Source organism: Phodopus roborovskii, unplaced genomic scaffold (genome assembly GCF_943737965.1).
Source record: "Phodopus roborovskii unplaced genomic scaffold, PHOROB, whole genome shotgun sequence".
NCBI classification, from domain to species: domain Eukaryota; kingdom Metazoa; phylum Chordata; class Mammalia; order Rodentia; family Cricetidae; genus Phodopus; species Phodopus roborovskii.
In genome coordinates, this window is record NW_026126418.1 from 5505925 (window position 1) to 5526935 (window position 21011).

The 21011-nt window shown below is 39.2% G+C and overlaps 1 protein-coding gene across 1 annotated transcript in view; it reads left to right on the plus strand.

Annotated features, from left to right (window-relative positions):
• Nucleotides 1-226: 226 nt before the first annotated feature.
• The window catches only part of Pdhx (pyruvate dehydrogenase complex component X), a 60704-nt gene continuing 39919 nt past the window's right edge, over nucleotides 227-21011 (plus strand). Inside the window, exons 1-2 of the mRNA XM_051184077.1 lie at nucleotides 227-439; nucleotides 16702-16782. Of these exons, the coding sequence (XP_051040034.1) occupies nucleotides 280-439; nucleotides 16702-16782 (241 nt within the window). The 5' untranslated portion in view covers nucleotides 227-279. The remainder of the gene's footprint in view (nucleotides 440-16701; nucleotides 16783-21011) is intronic.

The following is a 21011-nucleotide window of genomic DNA, read 5'->3' on the forward strand; positions in this document are numbered from 1 at the left end:
AACGCTATTACGTCGCGGAGCGGGCAGAGTTGGGGCGGGGCAAGAGCCAGAGGCGGGATCTGAGAGGGCCTCGCCCATTGGGAGAACCTGCGCCGGCGCAGACCAGCCAGTGGGCGTGCCCATGAAGGTTAGAGGCGGTGCTAGAAGGGCTGGTCCTCGAGTCCTAAGGTGCGGAGCGCGCCTTGTGGGCGGGGCTATTCCGTGCAAGGCGGGGCCTGGGCGGGCCTTGAGGTTGCCGGTCTATCCGTGCTGCGAGCAGTCCCGGAGAAGGCCGGGAAGATGGCGGCCTCCTGGAGGCTACGCTGTGACCTGCCGCTGCTACGATGCCTCCTGGGCTTTGGCAGCCGTCGAAGCTTGGGCCTGGCTCAGGGTGCTGCAGCGTGGCCTGTCGGCCGTGCAGCGAGCTGGAGGTGGTTTCATGGCACTCAGCTGCTGCAGGGTGAGTGGCTGTCGCTCGTTGAACTTTTCTGTTTAGCTGAGCAAGGGGCCTGGATCAGGGTGTTCTTGTTTGGGGACCCGCTTTTGTGAGTGTAAGGGCCAAGTCTCCCCGTTCCCTTCAACCTCCTGGAGGAACGGGTCTTCTGACTTAGCCTATGGCTTGTGGCAAAGGACCGTCTTCGGACTTGGGAGAGCTTGATTCGGTCCCTGGCCTCCAAGGCTATATGGCTTTTCTGTGACCTTGCTTTGGAATGTGAGTTATTTAGATATTACCGAGATGGGATCTGTTTTAAATCCCCTGTTTTAGACCCTTTTCAGTCACATGTCAGATTGCTTTAGTTTTATCATTCACCTCTAACGTATTAAAGATGACTATACACTGCTACCCATCCTTATTCATTCAAAGGGCCTGACCTTACTGGGAAACCTTAAATCTTAACTCCATTTAATGGCTCCTTTGAAACATACAAAACTTAATTTAGAAATACAGAATCACAGACATGACCAAAATGTTTTAAGTAAAACATGTAGCATGAGATTCATACAGTCTCTTACATTCATACAGTTGCTCTTAAGTAATGGTATTGGATTTGGAATTTAGTTATATTAAAGTACAATTTTTACTCATGGAGAAACTTGGAGATATACCTACTGCCCTTCCATTATTTAACATACAGTACATCAAATGGCAGGCCTTTCTTACATGCGTGAGTATGGGCTGGGGTTTAGAGCGACAAAGACGACATTTTTTGGAATCATTAGACATTTAAGTCATTATTCTTAGCACCCCCCTATTGCAGTAGGCAATGTTCACACTTTCTAAGCTGTCTGAGGCCCAGAAAACAAAGAAACAAAAACACATCTTATATAGCAAAGTGGGTGCTTTGGGGCTCCTAAAAGAGTGGGTAATGGGGACAATATGTAAGTCTCTTTTGAAATAATGTTTAATAAATGGCCCCTCAATAGTGGTCTTTAACAATCTAGTATATAATATTTTCTCTGCCGTGTTGTCATCTTCCTTTGTTAAGATTGAATTTTCCTACCCTTAGCAGAAACACTGACTCAGGTACTGTTTAGGAATTTGCTCCTTACACTTTGTAAGTTTTGATAGATCACATTTTTGAGACTCCCTGCCTTAAAACATGGAATGTTAAAAGTTTAGAATTGGGGGAAGTGCTTGTGAAGGGTCTTACCCTTGCTTGTGAGGTCTTTTTGGAAGTCTGAATGCCCTAACCCTGTGTAAAAAGAAAAGAGTATATGTGCTTGCACACAAAAGTGGGCAGTTTCCAAGATTTCCTTACAATTGCTTCTTCCTTTAGAAATTCCCATAGGCAGTTTCCATCTGATAAATCTTGACATTTTGTCTGTCCCTCACCCTCTACCTCCAGACAGACACCTTGAACAACTAGTCTCTAAGCATCATCTGTAAGGAAGATGGTACTGAATGAGTAGTTTCTTATCATTGCTGCCACTGTCAACTTGAAGTGCAAATTCATCTTTTTAAAGTTCTTAGAATCAGAAGCATAAAATGGATGTTACCAGGCTAATATCAAGTTGTCTAGCTTTGGAGATTGTCTTCTTTGGAGGTTCTAGTAGACAGTCTGTTTCCTTGTTTCCTGCCCCCCCCCCCAAGCTTCTTAGAGTCCTGGGCTTCGAATTCCTACCTACCTTCCAGCTCAGTAATGGCTAGTCTATCTCTCTTGCCACTTCCTCTCCTGCCTTCTTTCCATCAGGAGGATGAAGTCTTGTTACTATGTTGTGCCCACCTGGATATTGGATGTTTTCTCTATCTTTAAGTTGAGAATGACCTTAGTTCCACATACATCATAATTCTTGTTATATATGTAACATTCTCATAGGTTTTGGAAATTATGACAGAGACCTCTGATGAGATATTATGCTATACATGGAGCCCAAATTATCTACCAAATCTCCTATAGGCTTTTGAACTGTTTTTTAGGAAACATGAAATTACAGGGTTGTCTTTTCATCATTATGTATAAGGAGTTTCTCTAAGAGTTGGTACCAAGAATGATGACTTAAATGTCTAATGATTCCTAAAAATGTTTTCTCTGCCCCCATCCTAAACTCCAGCCATATGCAACACATGTAAGAAAGGCCTGCCATTTTGTATACTACATGTTAAACAATGGAAGGGCAGTGGGTATATCTCCAAGTTTCTCCATGAGTAAAAATTGTACTTTAATATAACTAAATTGCTTTGTGGATAATCAAAAATTCCCATGAGTTGGTACATTTATCGAACCCATTTCTCTTTAACACATTTATACAGGATTTTAAAATCTGTAAATTTGGAAGTACTCTTGTTCTATTTTCCCTAAAAGGTATTTGTTGGCTGCCTTTGTGAGCTATGACACATGCTGTGTGCTTAGTTAGTACATCTTAGAATTTATTAACTTTCCTAATCTAAAACTCCGACATTATTGCTATTTATTTGAGTAAAACTACAAAAGCCTGGGGGGGGGGGGTGGTGAAGGCCATGTAGCTGAACTGTAAGTGAACGTTCTCTGTGTTTCTGTGTTTAACTGATCCTTTCATTCTTTGAACTGAAATGCTTTTTGAGAAGGCAGTGTTACTTGTCACTTGCCTGATTGCATAAAGGAGCAAATGTCTATCAGGTAATGGGCACGTGGCAGCCCTACTTCCAGAGTGTGATCTACTGAGTAGAACTCATTCTTGGAATTCTGCCACCTGGCCCATTCAGTAATATTAAGTTCTGAACATGAAATCCTGAATTTGTTTGATATCCTTATTTTTACAGTTTTATGGGCTAATTGGGAAAGATAAACAATGAAGCCCAAGCCCGGAAGGATTTCAGTGGAAATGTAGTGAGCCCTAAGAAGTAAGTTTATGATGATGAACCAAGGAGTTCCTAGAGGAAGAAGTGGCAGTCCTTCCAGGCAAAGGCACAGCAGAAACCCCCAGAAGCTACATATAGTGTTACAGAATGACACAGCATTTGGAGGCTCTCTGTTTCTACCTTTTTAGACCAGATGGGATTTGGGTTAGGTATTATTATTATTGTTGTTGTTGTTATTGTTATTATATTTATTCATTTATTTGGGTAGGGCTAGGAGTGCCACAGAACGTGTGTGGAGGTCAGAGGACAGCTTGTGGAAGTCTGTTCTCTCCTTCTATCGTGTGGGCTCTAGGGACTGAACTTAGGTCATCATATTTTGCTGAAAGCTCCTTTACCTATTGAGCCATCTCTTCAGCCAGAGACTTGGAATTACTAAGGTATTACCTTAGCATCAAGGTGAAATGTTGCTTGTGTTTTGCAATCACCTCTACTTGTTCTTTTCAGGTACACTGCAGTTCACTGCAGTGAAATGTTGGGAACTAAACACACAAATCCTCAATCCAGTGAATATCACCACACCCATGTGTACATGGGCAGAACCAATTTTACTCCATGGGTTTAAAGAAAAAGGTGTACCTGATGTTGGGAGGGGTAGACAGTGAGGGAGTTAAGAGGGAAGAATAGGGGGTGAATATGTTCAAAATACATTGTATGCATGTTTAAAATCCTCAAAATATTAATACAAAATGTATTTTAAAAATGAACCTTGGATAGCGAAGTTTAGGAAGTGGGTTCAGAAGTAATATATTATTTATTGAGAACTTTCCTTACATTGTACAGTCTTTTCAATAGTTAGCATGAATTAACTCCTCAGGTATTCACAGACCCATGGTATATGCTCTATGATAATCAGTTTCAAACCATCTGGCCGACACCAAAGCTACCTATCAAGGGACTGCTGGGTCATAGACAGCAGGGTAGATCTAGAAACATGCTGACATTTTATTCACTGTGTGTCTATCCTAAGTGAACACTTGTGTATTGTCTTTGTATTGGGAGTGAGATATACTTTAATAGCAGTACTATGAAACAGTAGTTTAGCAACAGTCCTGATATAACTACCATTTAGCTTAATTTTGGATAAATGCAATTCTAGACTACATGAGTAGTAGCAAATTACTTCTTAGTGTTCCCTTAAGCCTTACTTGCTTTTGACAGAAAAATGTATAGACCCCTTGACTGTGACACACATATCCGTTTCTTTTGCTAAAGTAGGTGGAATGATGATTTCCTTTTGTCCATGTTGCAATCTTGAAAATAAACTTTTACTTTCTAGTTTAATGTCAAGTGGCCCAGCACAGAGCTCTTCTGGAGCCTTTGGAGTATTCAGTGTGAGAGTCTACTCTATGAAACTGTGACCTTTCTAGTAGCCTTCTTTGAAATATTCATTGACTACTTCCTGAAAGTATGTGTAACAGTAAGTTGGTGGTGGAAGCAGGAAGATGGAGGATGGAGTTGGAGGCCAGCCTGGAGTACATAGGTAGAGTCTCTCTCAAAAACCAGGGGCCAGGATGAATAACCCACAGGCCTGGGTTTAGTTCCCTGTACTGTGGGATGGTGCTGGGGGTATCAACAGATTGCCTAAAGGAAATGAGCTGTATATTTACCATGTCTGCTATCTGCTCACTACATTTCTATAACTGATGAGAACTTTCTTCCATTACAGAAACATTTCTAGGGTAGAACTGACACTGGCATGCAAGCATTCAAGACAGGCTTTGGTGGAATTTACTAGAACTGATTTTGAGAGGGGCACATATCATTTTGAACACTGATACAAAGCCCCTCCCCCCATTTTCAGAAAAAAAGTAACAAAAAACAAACAAAAAAAAACCGTACATTTGCAAAATTTTATATTTCAAAGGGTCCTGGATCCCACCACAATTTACCCATAAATACCATCTAGCCTGTTTCCAAGGACATTTTGGCTATTTCCTGTAGAAAGTATTTGTGCTGCTTTGTAAACATACTCAATAAATCTGAGAACAAGAAAGATGTTTTTTAGTATAGAAATTTCAATTATAAACATGTATGTAAGCTAGTAATTGGAAGTCTTGACTCAGATCTAGGTGTGGCATCTAGGATCATGAGACCACTTGTCCCTAAACATAAATACTTTTGTGTTTTTCATTTGCTCAGACTCTTCCCTCAAGTGAAGAATTTTCCTCACCATTTAAATGCCTCTCCCAAGTCTTTCCATATAATTAAACATCTAGACAGGAAACAGTGCTTTCTGAAAGGTATTTGGAGGATGATTTAGTAAGTAACATTTTTATGAATTCAAGATGCTGTTTAGAACAAGATGCTTGTCCCTACTGCCTAAAGGAGCCTGTTGGGAGCCTTCTGAAGTGTTATCTATGTTGTAGAGTAGAGGTGACCCCACGGGACTCAGGGTGCATTAGAAGAGCTGTACCAACTTCACTCTTGTCTTCCTTCAGTTTCCTGACTGTAATGCCCATTGGCTGAACCCAACTGGAGGTCAAGTGCAAGGAAACCAGTTTATGTCGTCTACTCAGTGTAGTATGGACAAAGAAAAATGAAAGACAGCCCCTACATCACTGACTTCTTCCCCTCAGCTGATACACTTCATTTCTCCCATCATTTTATTATTTAGACTAGAGATATGAAGATGTATGTATAAAAGTTCCCATGTTAAAGAGTAGAATAATCCAAATATAATGTCTGTTCTTGGAGACGTCAAGTGTAGCTTCTGTAGAACAGTATCTGCAGAACAGTGACAGGATTTTACTCTGCCAGCCCGGGCTGGCCTTGAACTAATTTATTCTTTATGTAAAAGTAAGCAAACACATTCATCTTCTGTAATACTTTGCTTCTGTCTTTAATAAATGATAAAATATGTACATACTTTAAAATAAATTTCTTTATAATTTGGGTATTTATGAGTACTTGAACATGTGGAGGGCAGAGGATAACCTCAGTCATTCTTCAGGATACTTCTTTTATGTTTGACGCAGGGTCTTACTGGCCTGGAACTTTGAATAGACTAGACCAGTGGCAGTAGCCTTTCAAGGAAATGCCTCTGTCTCTCATAGCTCTATTGCTGGGGTCACAACATGTGCCATGGCATCTTGTACCAGGCTTTGTGGGGAGGAGGGGCACCAACCAGCTCCCAAATCAAGACATGGAGGCTTATTAGTTATGAATGTTTGTCCTTATCTTAGCTCATATAACTTAAATTATCCTGTTTTCCTCCATCTATGTTTTGTCTCGGGGCTTTTTTCTTTTTGTATTTTTTTTAATTAAGAAATTTTTAGTTTATTCTATATACTGACCACAGTTTCCCCTCCCTCCCTCCTTTCTTACTGTTTCCTACCCCCAACTTCAATCTACTCCCTCATCTACTCCTCCTCCTTTGTTTAGAAAGGGGCAGTCCTCCCATGGAAGTCAACAAAACATGTCACATCAAGTTCAGGCAGGGTCAAACTCCTCCCCCTGCATCAAGGGTGGACAAGGCAATCCAGCATAGGTTCCAAAAGGCCAGTTCAAGAAGAAAAAGAGTTGAACTATTTCAGGACATTATTATTATTATTATTATTATTATTATTATTATTATTATTATTATTATTATTTTGCACAAGAAATGCTTTAGGTTTCTTAGGTTCCCTTCTGTCTCGTGGCTTTGTTTTGTTTTGTTCTTTTTTTTGTTGTTGTTTGTTTATTTGTTTTTGAAACAGGGTTTCTCTGTGGCTTTGGAGGCTGTCCTGGAACTAGCTCTTGTAGATCAGGCTAGTCTCGAACTCACAGAGATCTGCCTGCCTGAGTACTGGGATTAAATGCATGTGTCACCACCGCCTGGCTTGTCTCAGGGCTTTTTACCTTTCTTTATGTATGCCCAACTCTGTGTCTACAGGCTAGCAGCTGCCTAGCTGGCCCTGGTGTCTCCCTCTTTCCTCCCCTCCCCTTCATCCTTTCATAGAATTCTCCTTCTTATTCTCTCTGCCCACTGGCTCCACCTATCCTTTCTATGCCTAGCTATTGGTTGTTCAGCTCTTTATTAGATCAGTCAGGTGCCTTGGGCAGTCAAGGTAAAACAGCGACACATCTTTTCATAATTAAACAAATGCAGCAAAAACAAATGTAACATGCTCTTACATTGTTAAACAGGCAGCAGAAACAAATGTAACACACCTTTACACAGTTAAATATTCCATAACAGCACCTGACTCTTATTTTTGTTCTTTTACTTTTGTTATAATTTTGTTTTCTTATCTTTCCTCCCTTCAAATTCTCCATATACCCCTCCTTGCTCTTTTTCAAATGCCATTTCTTTTTTCATTATTTGTTGTTAGCTGCATATGTATGTGTATATAAATATGTGTGTATTTTATATATATGTATGTATACATACATACATACATATATATATTCAATCCTAAATATAACCAGCTTAGTCTGTTTAATGTTATTCATATGAATGTTTTCAAGGCTGACCGTTCGGTATTGGATAAGCAATCAATATGTTCTCTCCAGAGGAAGATAATTCCCTCGCCTCAGAATTCCTTAGTTGTCTGTAGCTCTTCCTGCATGGTTGAAGCCTCGTGGTCTTTCCTCCATCCACTTTGGCACATCTGCTGTCCTTGTTTGGCTCCTGTTTAGACAGTCATGTTGTGGGACTTTATGGGCATAGCTTCTGATATTACCAGGAGATACATCTCATAGCAAAACACCCTGACTCTCTGGCTCTTAAAATCTTTCTAACCCTTCTTCTGAAATGTTCTCTGAGCCTTAGGTTAGGGAGTTGTTTTGTAGATGTATGCACTGGGACTGGATTCCAAATCTCTGCCTTTTGATTGGTGGTGGCTTCCTATAATGATTTTAGTCAGATGCAAAGAGAAGTTTCCTTGATGACGAATGGGAACAAGTATATTTTGAAAGGAAAAAGACCAAGTTATCAGCACAAAGGAGATTTATTTGCCCCTGAGGGACAGAGGTTAGGAACAGGGGACAAAGACAGGAGATAGAGGAAGAGTGAGAAGGGAAGGAACAGGGGAAAGGAAAGGAGTACTTGCCCCAGAGGCAAAAGGACTGCCCCTGGATAGAGAGGAGATAGACCTGGAAAAGGCAGTTCATAAAGGTACAAGGGGGAAACCCTGTGTCAGGATGAGGTGTTTAATTTTAATTGTGCATATTAATTAGATGAGCCAATAATTAGATGATTTCAATACTTTGATAGCTGAATCTTGGTAGTCAACGTCAGGAGAGGGGTTGGCCAACTAAGAGAATGGACCATGGGGACTAGCTTTAGGAATGGAATCTAATGGTTTTTAGCAAGGCAAGGAATGGGGAGAGGGCCAGGGCCTGCCAGAGCCACATGCTCAAGTGAACTACTGTACCTTTAGGTTCTTGTAGGTTCTCCTAGACCCATGACTTCACTAGCCCTGAGTAATGGGTTTCCAGTATCAGATATGGTTTCCCTCTTATTGAATGGGTCTTAAGTCTAATTAAAAAGCTGCTGACTGCTAAGGTATGCATGCCTCTACTGCACCCTTAGGGTTATTGTGCCATGCTGGTTATTGCTGTGGTTCATAGGTGCTGAGAGAGAGGACTATTGGTTGCTTCCTCCTTTGGAAGCTTTCATGCCACCTTCTGGTATTATGAATGCTAGTCATCAGGGAGGAAGCTTTCCAGCTCAGAGGCCTCTGGGCATTTTTCAAAGTACATGCTGTCTTCAGCAATAGGGACTTACTTTCCATCCCTGGGGGAGGGGATCCAAAGGCGGAAGCAAGTCTGTAATGTTTTGGCAGTTCCCTAAGAACCCTGACTAACAACTCAAAAGAGGGCTTTCTCATACCTGGTGTTGAGTTTTTGTTAGGTAGTGTGGTCTTTGACTCTTGGAGGGAGCGATGTCAGCCCAGATGAGAAAAGTTTGTTTAAGCTTGGTATGTGTTTTTATACAGACCACAGGCTTGATGTTTTATAGGGTGGTTGTTTGTCATGTATATATAACATAAAAGTTTTCATTTTAAAGGCATTTGCCACCACTGCCTGGCAACTTTTTTTTTTTTCCATTTCCCATCCTAATGGCACTGATATTAAATAGCACTGGATTTTTAGTTGGTTTGCTTTTTGATGAATCCCAGATGTCATAGTTCTCTGGTCCCTTGACACTTTTTACTATACCCAATTACTTGGGCATTTACATTTCTATCTAAAGTATATATAGTCCTTTTGAGGTCAGAATTCTGGTTTTGCTTAGGTCTAGCCTGGCAAAACAGACTACTCCATTGGCATTTGTTAAACTCCTACTTGGGTTTTAGCCCTGGTATGCAGTACTATGATAGCGTTGAAGGTAAAACATTTGTCAATGATTTTAATGATAGATGCAGTTAGCATAGAGAGGAAATAGGACAGGTACAGAAGTTAATGTACCTTAGCTAACAGAATAAGGTTGGATGATGGGGAGAGTTTAGGCTGGGAAGCGAGAAAGGCACCTGGACTCCCTCTCTTTACTCCAGGAAGGAATTGTGGTGATATATTGGAATACTGTAGGACATTTCAGTACATTTAGTCAACTATCCAGATACCTTTAGAATTCATTTTCCAAGTGAATTCATTTTCTAAGTGCCTGTTGAAAATATGCTGCCTGCCAATAATACATAGTTGTGTTAGTCTTCTGCAGGGCCCAGTGTAAAGACTTAATATATTGCCTCATTTCTTTATGAAAATCTGTATTGTAATTTTACAAAAGAGGAAACTGAGGTACGGAATAATAAATCAACTTCCAGGTAAAGGAACTGCACTTTGACCCAGGTAGTTCCATCCTACTCTCTATTCTTGTCTCTAAAAGTTAAATATTTTATTAGTAGGCATATACTTGTTAAATCAGAAAACATTTCATTTAGTATAGTAATTCACACTGTAGTAGTATCATATGAGTGCAATAATGCATATAGCAAATACTGATAGAAGCTTATAGCCCTGGAGTATATATCTGCCCCGTGTCTCCCACCTCTCCAGTCATCTTCCTTAAAAGCCACAGGTTTGACTGTAAGCCTTCCTCTGGCATTAGACAATCCTCTTATTTGCATTTTAGGCATCCTTTGTGGTTGATTTCTGGTCAGTAGAGTCCTCTCTTTTCGATACTCAGTGTATTTACTTTGTATTCTTAGTTTATTTCATAGACATTGCTTGTTCTAAACATAGACAGTGTGCCCCTGAGGACCATGATCCAACCCATATTTTAAAGCTTGTTACCTTTGTTCTACATTTCCTGCAGGAACTGCTGTCCTGCAAAATTTTCTGATTTCATAAAAGCACATAGTCAATGTTTTGGTTGACTTTAAATTTTCATTTCTGCATATCCCAAGCCAGGTGTGTTGAACCTAAATTCCAAGACCCCTTCTAAATCCCCTCCAGAGAAAGGACTCTGTGGTGTGCTGTTGAACCAGGATGGGGTTGTTACCTAGCTCTGGGCTGAGAAAGTAGGCACCCAACTCCTCCCTGCTCGCTGACTCCTCCCTGACCTAAGATGCAGCTTTGTAGGGTCTTTTTAGTTCCCTTTCAGGCAGCTGTTATTTCTCTACTTTCCAAGTTGTGTGCCATTATATTTTCTCTCTCTCTCTCTTTCTCTCTCTCTCTGTCTCTCTCTCTCTCTGTCTCTCTCTCTCTCTAAATTGGTTTCTGTTTTCAAAATGACAAAAAACAAGGACATTTTCCCTCAGTGTTAAGTAAGTTTTGGGGGAGGAAGTGAAATTCTGTAAATGTATTGGCTTTTTGAGGGGCCCTCCCACCCTGCTCCCAAGAAAATTACACACACAGGCTTATTATTATTTATGAATGCCTGGCCTTAGCTTGTCTTGTTTCTAGTCAGCTTTTCTTATCTTAAATTGACACATCTACCTTTTCTTCTGGGCTTCAATGTCTCTTTTCTGTAAATCTTATCTGTAAATCTTATTTTCATTTCACTCCTGCTCCGTGGCTGGCTGGGTGGCTGGCCCCATGTTCTCCTCTGCCTGTTCTCTCGCAACTCTCCCTCCTTGGTTCTCCTTCTATTTATCCTCTCTGCCTGTCAGCCCTGCCTATCCTTGTTCCTGCCTTTTTATTGGCCATTCAGCTCTTTATTAGATCATCAGGTGTTTTAGACAAGCACAATCACAGCTTCACAGAGTTAAACAAATGCAGCATAAACAAACAAACAACCTTAAAATAATATTCTACCACAATTTATTTCAAAACATACTTTAAAAGGAACAATTAAAAGTACCTGTAATAACAGTACTGACTAGAACTGAATAGATGTTGTCATTTTAGAGTACATTGTTTTAGTCTTTGCTTATGTGCAAACAGTAGGTAGCAACTGGATATATGTATTACCATTGTCTTTGGAGTGTTTGTTAGCGTGCCAGGCATACATACTGTGGTATATTTGTTTCTGTCACTGGGTGTAGATGTCTCAGTCTGTTCTACCAGCACCACAGCAAAATAGTGAGCTGGCAAGCAGTCATTTATTTTAAAGTGACACTGAAATTGCCTTCATGCTCTGCTGCAGTTTTACTGTTCTTTCTGTTCCCTGGTGCTGGGTTTAAATCACATGCCCTTCATTCTGCTGTATTCCATTCAGCCTGCAGATGGCAGGATTGCTTTATTTGTACAGCAGTTTTGAAGATGCATTTTATCAGTGAGTTCCTGTGCTGGAGCTAAGAAAGTACTCAGCAATTTACTTTTGTCTTTGCCTATTCATTTCAAGGTTTTTGTTTGCTTAAGTAATGGTTCAGTAAATGGGGTGGAGTGTGCCATTTGTCTATACCATATGTAAACTGCCCAATGTCCTTAATTACTTTCATTATTGTAATGGAGCTTAGATCTGCTTCACATTAACACTACAAAGCAATTTCTTCTGTATTTGTATTTTAAGAGTTTGTTCTAGCAATTTCTCTGTTAATCCAATGTCCTTTTATCATTCCTGTATCTATCATGAATTTAAATCTTCAGTATAATCGATCTAACTAAAATATGAGTTTTGTTGCCAGGATAAATATTTACATTAGGAAGAGAAATTAGAATTAGATTATTATGCCACATTTAAAATTAAAGCTGAATATAACTGTAGGAAAAATGACAGAACAGATTTGAGGAACTAGAGAAATTACTTCAGTTTGGTGATAAATTGTTCATATAACACATATTGTACATCAAGCAGCAGCATTCTAAGCAGTTGTCATTCATTGTGTTGTTTTATGAGACAGAAAGACAGTAAGATAGTTTTAATGGTTTGTAAGACATTTACTCTTAAAGATTACTGTTTCAAAAGAAAATACTAGAAACATACAATACTGTAATCTTAATATTCTTAGTGTTTTATAACTTTTGTATATTGCTTCACTTGCCAACCATTTAGGAATATTCTAACTTATTTATGAAAAGAAATGAGCATTAAACTGCTACAAAAAGTTCAATTCCGGCAAAATATTAAATGTGTTTAAGCTTGACTTCCTTTATCCTCATATTTCCTGTATTCTCATTGATAGTTAGGTGAGTTGAAATTAGTAGGAAATGGTGCACATTTCACAGCCTTCTCAGTGAAATGTACTGTTTACTGGGGTGAAGGAGACTGTAAATACTATCTAATGGAAATGAAATAGCATAGGTGCAAGCTAATCCCATTCCAGGGAGCTAAAGAAGCATGTACTATTTTCATAGTGTTGATAGTAGCCACAAAGGGCAGATAGTAGTATGTCTAGGCCTGATACCTAAAGACTTGGTTTATTATTGTATGTTTTTCCCCATCAGAAGAAAAAAAAAAAAACTGGAAAAGAAGTGTATAATGTTCCAATCCACAGAGGATCTATTAGATGAACATGTATTCTTGTTAATAAGTTAATGCACATGGTTTAAAATGGCATTTCTAGCCAGAAAGTCTATAGATAGGTTGGTTAGAATTGGAGAATATGGCACATCTGTAGTAAGCCAGCACAATCAGTCAAGAGATAGCACTGAGTAATGACAATGTCCAAAATAGCTTTGTTTGCTTTTTGTCAGCTTCACAGAGTATAAGGATAGTGATCTACTGCAGGATTTTTACATTTTATTGTCATCCTTCAGAGAAGCAATTGTAATTCACCCATGAAGGGTGACTGTGTGAAGAATGGTTATGGTATTTTTTTTTTTTTTTTTTTTTTTTTTTACTTTCAAAGCAAGAATTTTGGAGTTCTTGATGTTGTACTTTGAAAAATAATGCTTAATAAATGCAGACATTTAATAATATAGTCTTTTACATCAGGAGTAGTGGGGATGGAGTGGTAGTCTCTTGGGTGAGAGATTACCATAGGAGATAATAAGAATTGCTTATATTATGGCATCTGAACCAAGTGTAGAAATACTGGAGAGTCTGTTTTGAGAGAACTAATTTAATGTTTATCATAAGTCATGATCCAATTGTGGGAGCACTGTGTCCTTTTATTTCATCTCTCTGAAGTAGAATTATAGGTGGCAGATTGACATTTGTATGATCATGACATCATCCTGTCCCATTGTGCCAGGCTTGAACTTTTTATAAGAGCAATATGTGGTAGGGGAGGGGGCAGTTTGTTTGTTTGTGGTTTGTATTTTTTGAAGCTATATTTTTTAGAGTGTGACTTGCATCTTACCATGGTGCTATTTAGAAATAAGGGTGGCTTTGTGTTCTTATTTTACAAGCACATTTGTCCCTGAGTTTAAAAAATAAATGTTGAGAGTTGAGCTTGATAAACATGCTTTAGGCAGATGTCTTCATTTGTTTAGCAAGCTGTGAAAAGATAATCAATATTCAACATAATTCGAGATTTAAAAACTCATTACTTCAAAATGTGTTTCATGTATTAAGTCTTGAACACTTGCTGAACTTTTCGTAACTACGAGTGTACAGTCATTGTAATTTGGAATTAGACTTACGTTACTAATGCTTCAATAGGTTATCATTCACATACATCTAGGTATGTGTGTGTGTTTTCTCTAAGTAAATTCCTGCTTCCAGCTGACTTAAAACTTTGATGACCTTTTAAGATAACAAGAGTATTGAGGTGGTACAGTTGTATTATTTTTACCTATTTAGAACCCTAATGTGCTGCTTTTAGTGCACACAGGTTTGTTTTTCTAAGAAAAAGACTTTTAGAACTGTTGTGTAGCTATAATTTGCATCTCAAGTAGTGTTCAGTTGGGAATTAAATGAAATTGCTGGTGATAGTGAAGAAAGTTCAAGTGGACAGAAGTTGAATGGTCTATGTTCTCCAGGCTCTTTCCAAACAACAATGCTTTAGTAATAAATTTGGAATAGGAGACCCATTGAATCTATTTCCCCCCTTTTATTTCTTGTTAATATTTTTACTTTCTTACTGCATGTATGTCTGTATCCACATGTATACCTGGAGCCACAAGGCCAGAAGATGTCATCAAATACCCTGGAACTGATAGAGTTACAGATGGTTATAAGCAGTCATGTGGGGTCTGGAACATAAACCCAGGTCCTCTGGAAGAACAGCAAGTTCTTTTGACCACTGAGCTAGCTCTGCAGCCCATATTATATCTGTCCTAATACATTTGAGATTAGCTGCTCTCTGGTGCATTTGAAATACTCTTTATCAGTTGTGAAAGTGCTTTCTTAGTACTGCAGTTCTTTATGCACAAGGAATGGGAATATTAGGTATTTTGTTAGACTTATGAGGAATGCTCATGTGGAATGGATATGACTGTTTTCCTGTGGTTGACTTCTTGGTGGCTAAGCTACTCATAACCTGTGGTTAAATGATGAGTTGAATTTAAGGGACATTAAGGAACACAGAGACCCAAAGTTGAGGTAGCATAGTGGGGGGGGGGGCTAGCCTTGAATTAGGCAGGAAGACTAAACTCTTACTATGAACTGCAATTCTGGCATTGAAAATGAGACTGTTGCCCTGGTGATGATGGTGTACGCCTTTAACCCCAGCACCCAGGAAGCAGAAACAGGCAAATCTCTGTGAGTTTGGGAGCAGCCTGATCTACACAGCACAATGAGTTCCAGAACAGCCAGGGGTAAAAGGAAGAAAGAAAGAAAGAAAGAAAGAAAGAAAGAAAGAAAGAAAGAAAGAAAGAAAGAAAGGGGAAAAGGAAAAGAAAGAAAGGAAATGGGAATGTCAAGAATGTCAATAGGGAATGAGACTCATCGTTGGGCTGTTATGAGTCATTCCACTTTTCTAGCTCTTTAACACTGTGATACCAGGTAAAAGTCAGGTAAATGGAGATTAGATTGATAGGTAGAGTCTAAACACTGATGGCTTGGTTGGAATAGGGAATGGCTTAATATCTGAGGCCATCTGTGTTGAACTTCTCAGTATAGCCCTGTATTTAGACTTTGGGCTTTTAGGTTGTGGGCAGGAAGTTGTGTGTGAATTGCTGTCTCAAGCCCACAGAACCCCAGTGACTGGAGAAGAAAGAAATGTACCTGTGGATCTGTCTTTGAAAGATGATTGATTACCACCCAGCCCATGGAAGACCCAAAAGGAAAACATATTTTCTATAACCAGAAAACTTCAAAGAAATGAGCACGTGCCTCCTTATGTTTTCCCCTGTCCATATGACTTGAAAGGACTGAAAATTCCTTTACCATGAAGCCATTGGCATTCTCCATTTGAAACTACAGCAAAACCAATTAGGTCTCCAAAAGGAAATTTCTGATCCCCTTAAACATTCATGTTAAATCCTCTCCTTGAAACCCTCTACCATCAGCAGAAAAAAGGAAACCATATTCTAGCTCACATTTGGAATGTGGGGGTTGTGCTGCAGTGTTTGAGAGTTCACTGGGACAGAGGATGTTCTATGTTCTGGTATTCTACTGCAATAACTTTCATATAAGTTGTAATGTAAAGTGCAAATGGTCTTCCAATGAGGTCCTAAACAGTGAGGACTCTTGGGAAGGGTGCTGCATGATCAGGCAGTGTCTCCATTAGATGTCTAAGGAGAAAGTAGTTCCTTAGCTATGCTTATGCTTCACTGAGAGACCTCATGGGCCAAGGGTACATTTTTAAATCACCTGTTGGGATCTGAGGTCTGCTTATCCCCTTAGGTTTTCTTGCCCAATCTGCTTGACAAGGCCCATGTTCCTGCTCATACCTACTGGCTACAACAGTTGCAGATTGAATAGCATAGTACTAGAAGAAATTAAGATAACCAGGTTCTTAATGTCTTATCTTGGTTATTATTTTATAGGATATTAGAATTCTGTCTTGATTTTGTTTCATGTCTTTTGGTCATGAAAAAGGAGCTGAAAGTATTCTAAATATTCTAAACCTAAGATTTTGGCTTTTCCATAGTCGCTTCTCAATAGACTGTGAGGTACATTTTGTGTGAGTGTGTGGGTGTGTGTGATATATGTGGGTATCTTGGTTAATCTTTCCTATTTTCAATTTCAGCTGACCCTATTAAGATCCTAATGCCATCACTGTCTCCTACCATGGAACAAGGGAACATTGTGAAATGGCTGAAAAAGGAAGGTGAGCAGTGTTTGCCAATGTCTTCCCAGCTTGCTTGTTTGATCATTTTATTCCCATTACACCATGATTTGATTTAATTCATGATATAAAGGAAGAAGATGTGTTTCTTTGCTGGTTAGTATAAATTTATGTAAATAAAAACTTCCTATATTGGGGTATCAGAGTTTTCTGAGTTAAACCATATCTTTTTACTTTCACATAGTGGTGAACATTTCAAGACTTTCCCTTTCAACATTTAGTCCTTTTCGTGGCCTTTGGTTTCAAAACCGTTTTCATTCTGCTTAATTTGTAACCTTATTGGACATTTGTGTCTGCATGTTTTCCTGGAACTAGGGAAGTTGAGAGGGGTTTTCATTAGAAAGAACAAATAAATAAGAATGTAAGGAAGCTCTTAAAAAAGGAACAACAGTAATAGGGAAGAGTATGGTTTGCTAGCTATTGGGCCCTTAGGCTCTATAAACTGTATGTGATAGGTGCTTCAAAACACAGACTGGTGGAACAGAATAAAAATTGGACAATAAATACTCACAGGTGTTCCGGGTTTGAAAACCACTCAATATTAGATTCATTGTTTATTTTGTGTCAGAACTAAATTACAAATAAGTCAGATACCATATAAAATAACAACATTTGTTGCATGTTCTATGAAAAAGTTTGATAGATTTCTCTACAGCTTGTAGTGTTATGAATTCCCTGCCTCTTATAATCCATAGGCAAAAATGGGGACAAGTGTTAAATTTGCTGGGAAAAAAACCGATTTTGTAAGGCTTGAGAAAATGCTTAGCAGTTAAGAGCACTGGCTTTTCTTCGAGGGGAAGAACTCTTGTTTGAGTCCCAGCATCCACATGGTAGCTCACAACTATCTGTAACTCTAGTTCCAGGGAATCCAACACTTTCTTCTGGCCTCCGTGGGCACCAGGTACACAAGTGACACACGTGCATATATGCAGACAAAACACATATACATATAAAATAATAATGATGATAATAATAATATTAAAATAAAAAATAAGTTTATATAACAGAAAACATGGTAAGCCACATAAAAATAATCTAGTGACAAATTGGAAAAAAAAATATTTGTAGCTTGTATCATGAAGTATGAATGCTCCTAAAAAATTCAATATAATGAACAGGTGGGTTACAGAAAAAAAAAAAGATTCCAAATTACACTTAAATGTACATCAAGAGATGCTTAATCTGTGTACTGATAAAGTCAGCAAACAAGTTTCACCGTTATATAAAGAAATGTGGAAGTGTGACATTTGATCTCTGGGTGGAATGGTGGAAGTGGGTACTCTCAAATACTGAGTGCAGAATAGTCTACACACCAAGAATCTACAATGTCTAGAAAGATTATGTTTATATTTACTCCCTATTTCCAGGGACTTACCTTGGTGTTACACTGGTAAAAATAAGACAAAACATACCACATGTGAAGCTATTTATTACAGCCCTGTGAGCTATTGATTAACTTTTACTATGTCTATAACGGTATAAAGAAGTGAACAGTACCTCCTGTTGTGGAGTGATGGTCAGTGAAAAATAGCAGGGTAGAGAAGAGGGTAGTGTGATTTATCAGAAACAGGAATGGCAGAGCCCAGGCTCTAGCATCCAAGGACTGTGGATAGAGTCAGTGATAGAGCACTTCCAGCAGATGAGAGGCCCTGAATCAGCACCAGGGTAAGGCTAAGAGAAAAGTTTAAAAACACCAAGTGGTTGTGATGAAGAGTACAGGGTGGGAGAGACAGAAAGACTGAAAGGTGGATGTCTCTGAATAGAGCTCTGTTTTTCTCCTTGACTTTGGAAAAGTACATATTTTGCATGATCTTAAAACAAAACAAAAATGTGAAGAGCCCTAATGTTGAGACAAGTTGAAACAGGTAAACCTGATCATATATCTCATTGTGGGTAAAGCTATTTTAAATGTCAGTAAATTTGCCTATGAATGCTTAATAGAGTCTAGTTGTAGGAGCTCCAAAAACAGTCCTAAGGGTGAGTGATGGTTGGATTGGTGGTGTGAATGTCAGGCTCATATATGTATTTTACAGAATAAATCAGAGGAGTAGTTGAAATTGTGAATCTGGGACCCCCATTGCTGTGGGCCACAGACAAAACAGGTGAACAATAGCAGAGGTTAAAGAAAGGCGCCATAACAGTAATTTTCAAGGTCTTTCTTGGAAATATGTAGAAGCAGGGACCAGCCTAGAAGGCATGAGCACTGCCATGAAGCATCCTGCTGTAGTCTCAGTTCCCACTGGAGTGAGTGAAGCTCCTTGAAGATGACTACTGCTAGAGTAGGAAGTATGCCTGTGAACCTACAATACCCAGTTAGTTCAGGAAGCAAGGACATGATCAGAAACCTAAGAGGGCATTGTATAGACTTCAGGAGCCAAAGACAGTCATTCTAATGTCAGTGTGTCACTGTTTTACTGTCTGTTGTGAAATAGTAGATGCAGCTAGTGATTTTCAGTGTCTGCTAGCTTACGATAAGAGAGGCAGCCAGGTAATCTGTGCTTCCTGGTGTTAATAAACCCCACCTGTCATGAGCTGAATGTACTGAATTTAAGCCTGTCATGTTCAGGATACCAGTGAGAAGTGGAACATGTTTCATGACACCATGAGGAATGGTCAACAAGCCATAGACTGGGGAATGCTACAGGCCAGTTTTTTGAACAAATAAATTTCAAGAGTGGCATGCAGGGAGGCTGACCTAAACCATAAAAGACTTAAGAGACTAAGGCTGTGTGCAGACTTTATTTTGATTATGATCCAAGTAAACAGAAGAGACATTTTAAAGCTGACTGGATTTTGAATGCTATGAAGGAAACATTTGCTTTAGAAGATTAATGGTGCAGTAGTTCTCTCCAGGAGCTAGGACTTGAAACAATTGTGTATGAAATGATGCTATGACTATGATTAGCTTTGAGATGACAGTGGTAGGAGCTTCAAGGCCAGGAACAGGGATGGGTAAAACAAGACTGCTTATGAGCCTCTTGATGATGTGACTTTATGAATTTTCCTTGCCACTTTTGTATATATTTGAACATTTGTAATAATGCATATATTTTAGAAATTGTGCTTGGTACTTCTGGAATATAGTGAGAATAAAGTGAGAAATCACTCTTTAGTTTTTTAAAGCATCAGATGAGTTTGATTGTTGGTGTTACTAAGTTATTAAGAATACTTGGTACAAAGTGGTCTTTAGAGTTGTGTGTAGCAATCAATTTATCAGACCTTGAGTGTCTAGCATGGTGCTTAGAAAAAAAAAAAAAAAAAAAAAAAAGACTGAATTTCCAAGCCAAGCAGGTGAGTATGCTATGACTCTTATGACAGACAAGGAAAAAGAATACCATCAGTGTGAAGGAAGCTTGGAAAGACCCTGTTTTCTGGGCTCTGCTTTTCCCTTTCCTTTTTCCATCTTTTGGTCATTGTCCCATTGGTAGTTAAGAGTAATTCCTCCAGATATTGGCCAGTGGCAAGTGTATTATTACATGCTGTCTAGCCATCCTTTCCTCCTCTTTATTCCTGCTCCAACATTTGGAGGAAGGAAGACTTTAGTCTGTATTCAAAATCATTGGCTAAACAGAGAAATTTTAGGCAATTGGGCAGACTCTCCCTAGTTTGTCTTGAGGGCTGGCCAAGCAAATGTTGGAAGAGAACAGAGGAGAGAAGAGCAAAAGTGGCTAGCTCTGGCAAGGACTTTGAGGGTGAGCACAAATGTCTTTAAAGCAAACGCTGCTGTTAAATGGTTTTATCTAGTGTTTATTGAATAGTACATGCAGTGTTGAGGGTGTGGACAGAGATTGCAACTCCACAGTTACATTCTGACTCCTGGAGGTCTAGGATTCATGATGCCACTTCTGCCATGATGACAAGTGTGAAGACCAGGAAGAGAATGGGCAGGTATTTAGTGAAGAAAGATGCCAGAGTCCATCAGGGTTCAAGTCCCAAAGAGGAGGTGTAGAATCAGTGAGGGGAAGCAGGAGACTGACATGATCTGAGAATCAGGATGGCTGCCCCTTTATTTGAAAAAAATAAAAGGCTACACCTGTTATACTCTATAATTGTGAAAGGATTAAATGGGCGAAAGGGGACATGTGAGCTGGTGTGTGGTTTGTTGTCAGAGATTGAAAAAGCTACATTGATCTTGACAAGTTAATAGACACCAGTTATATGTTAATGGAAGAGACACGAATAATTCCTTTTGCCAGAGATGAGAATGAATC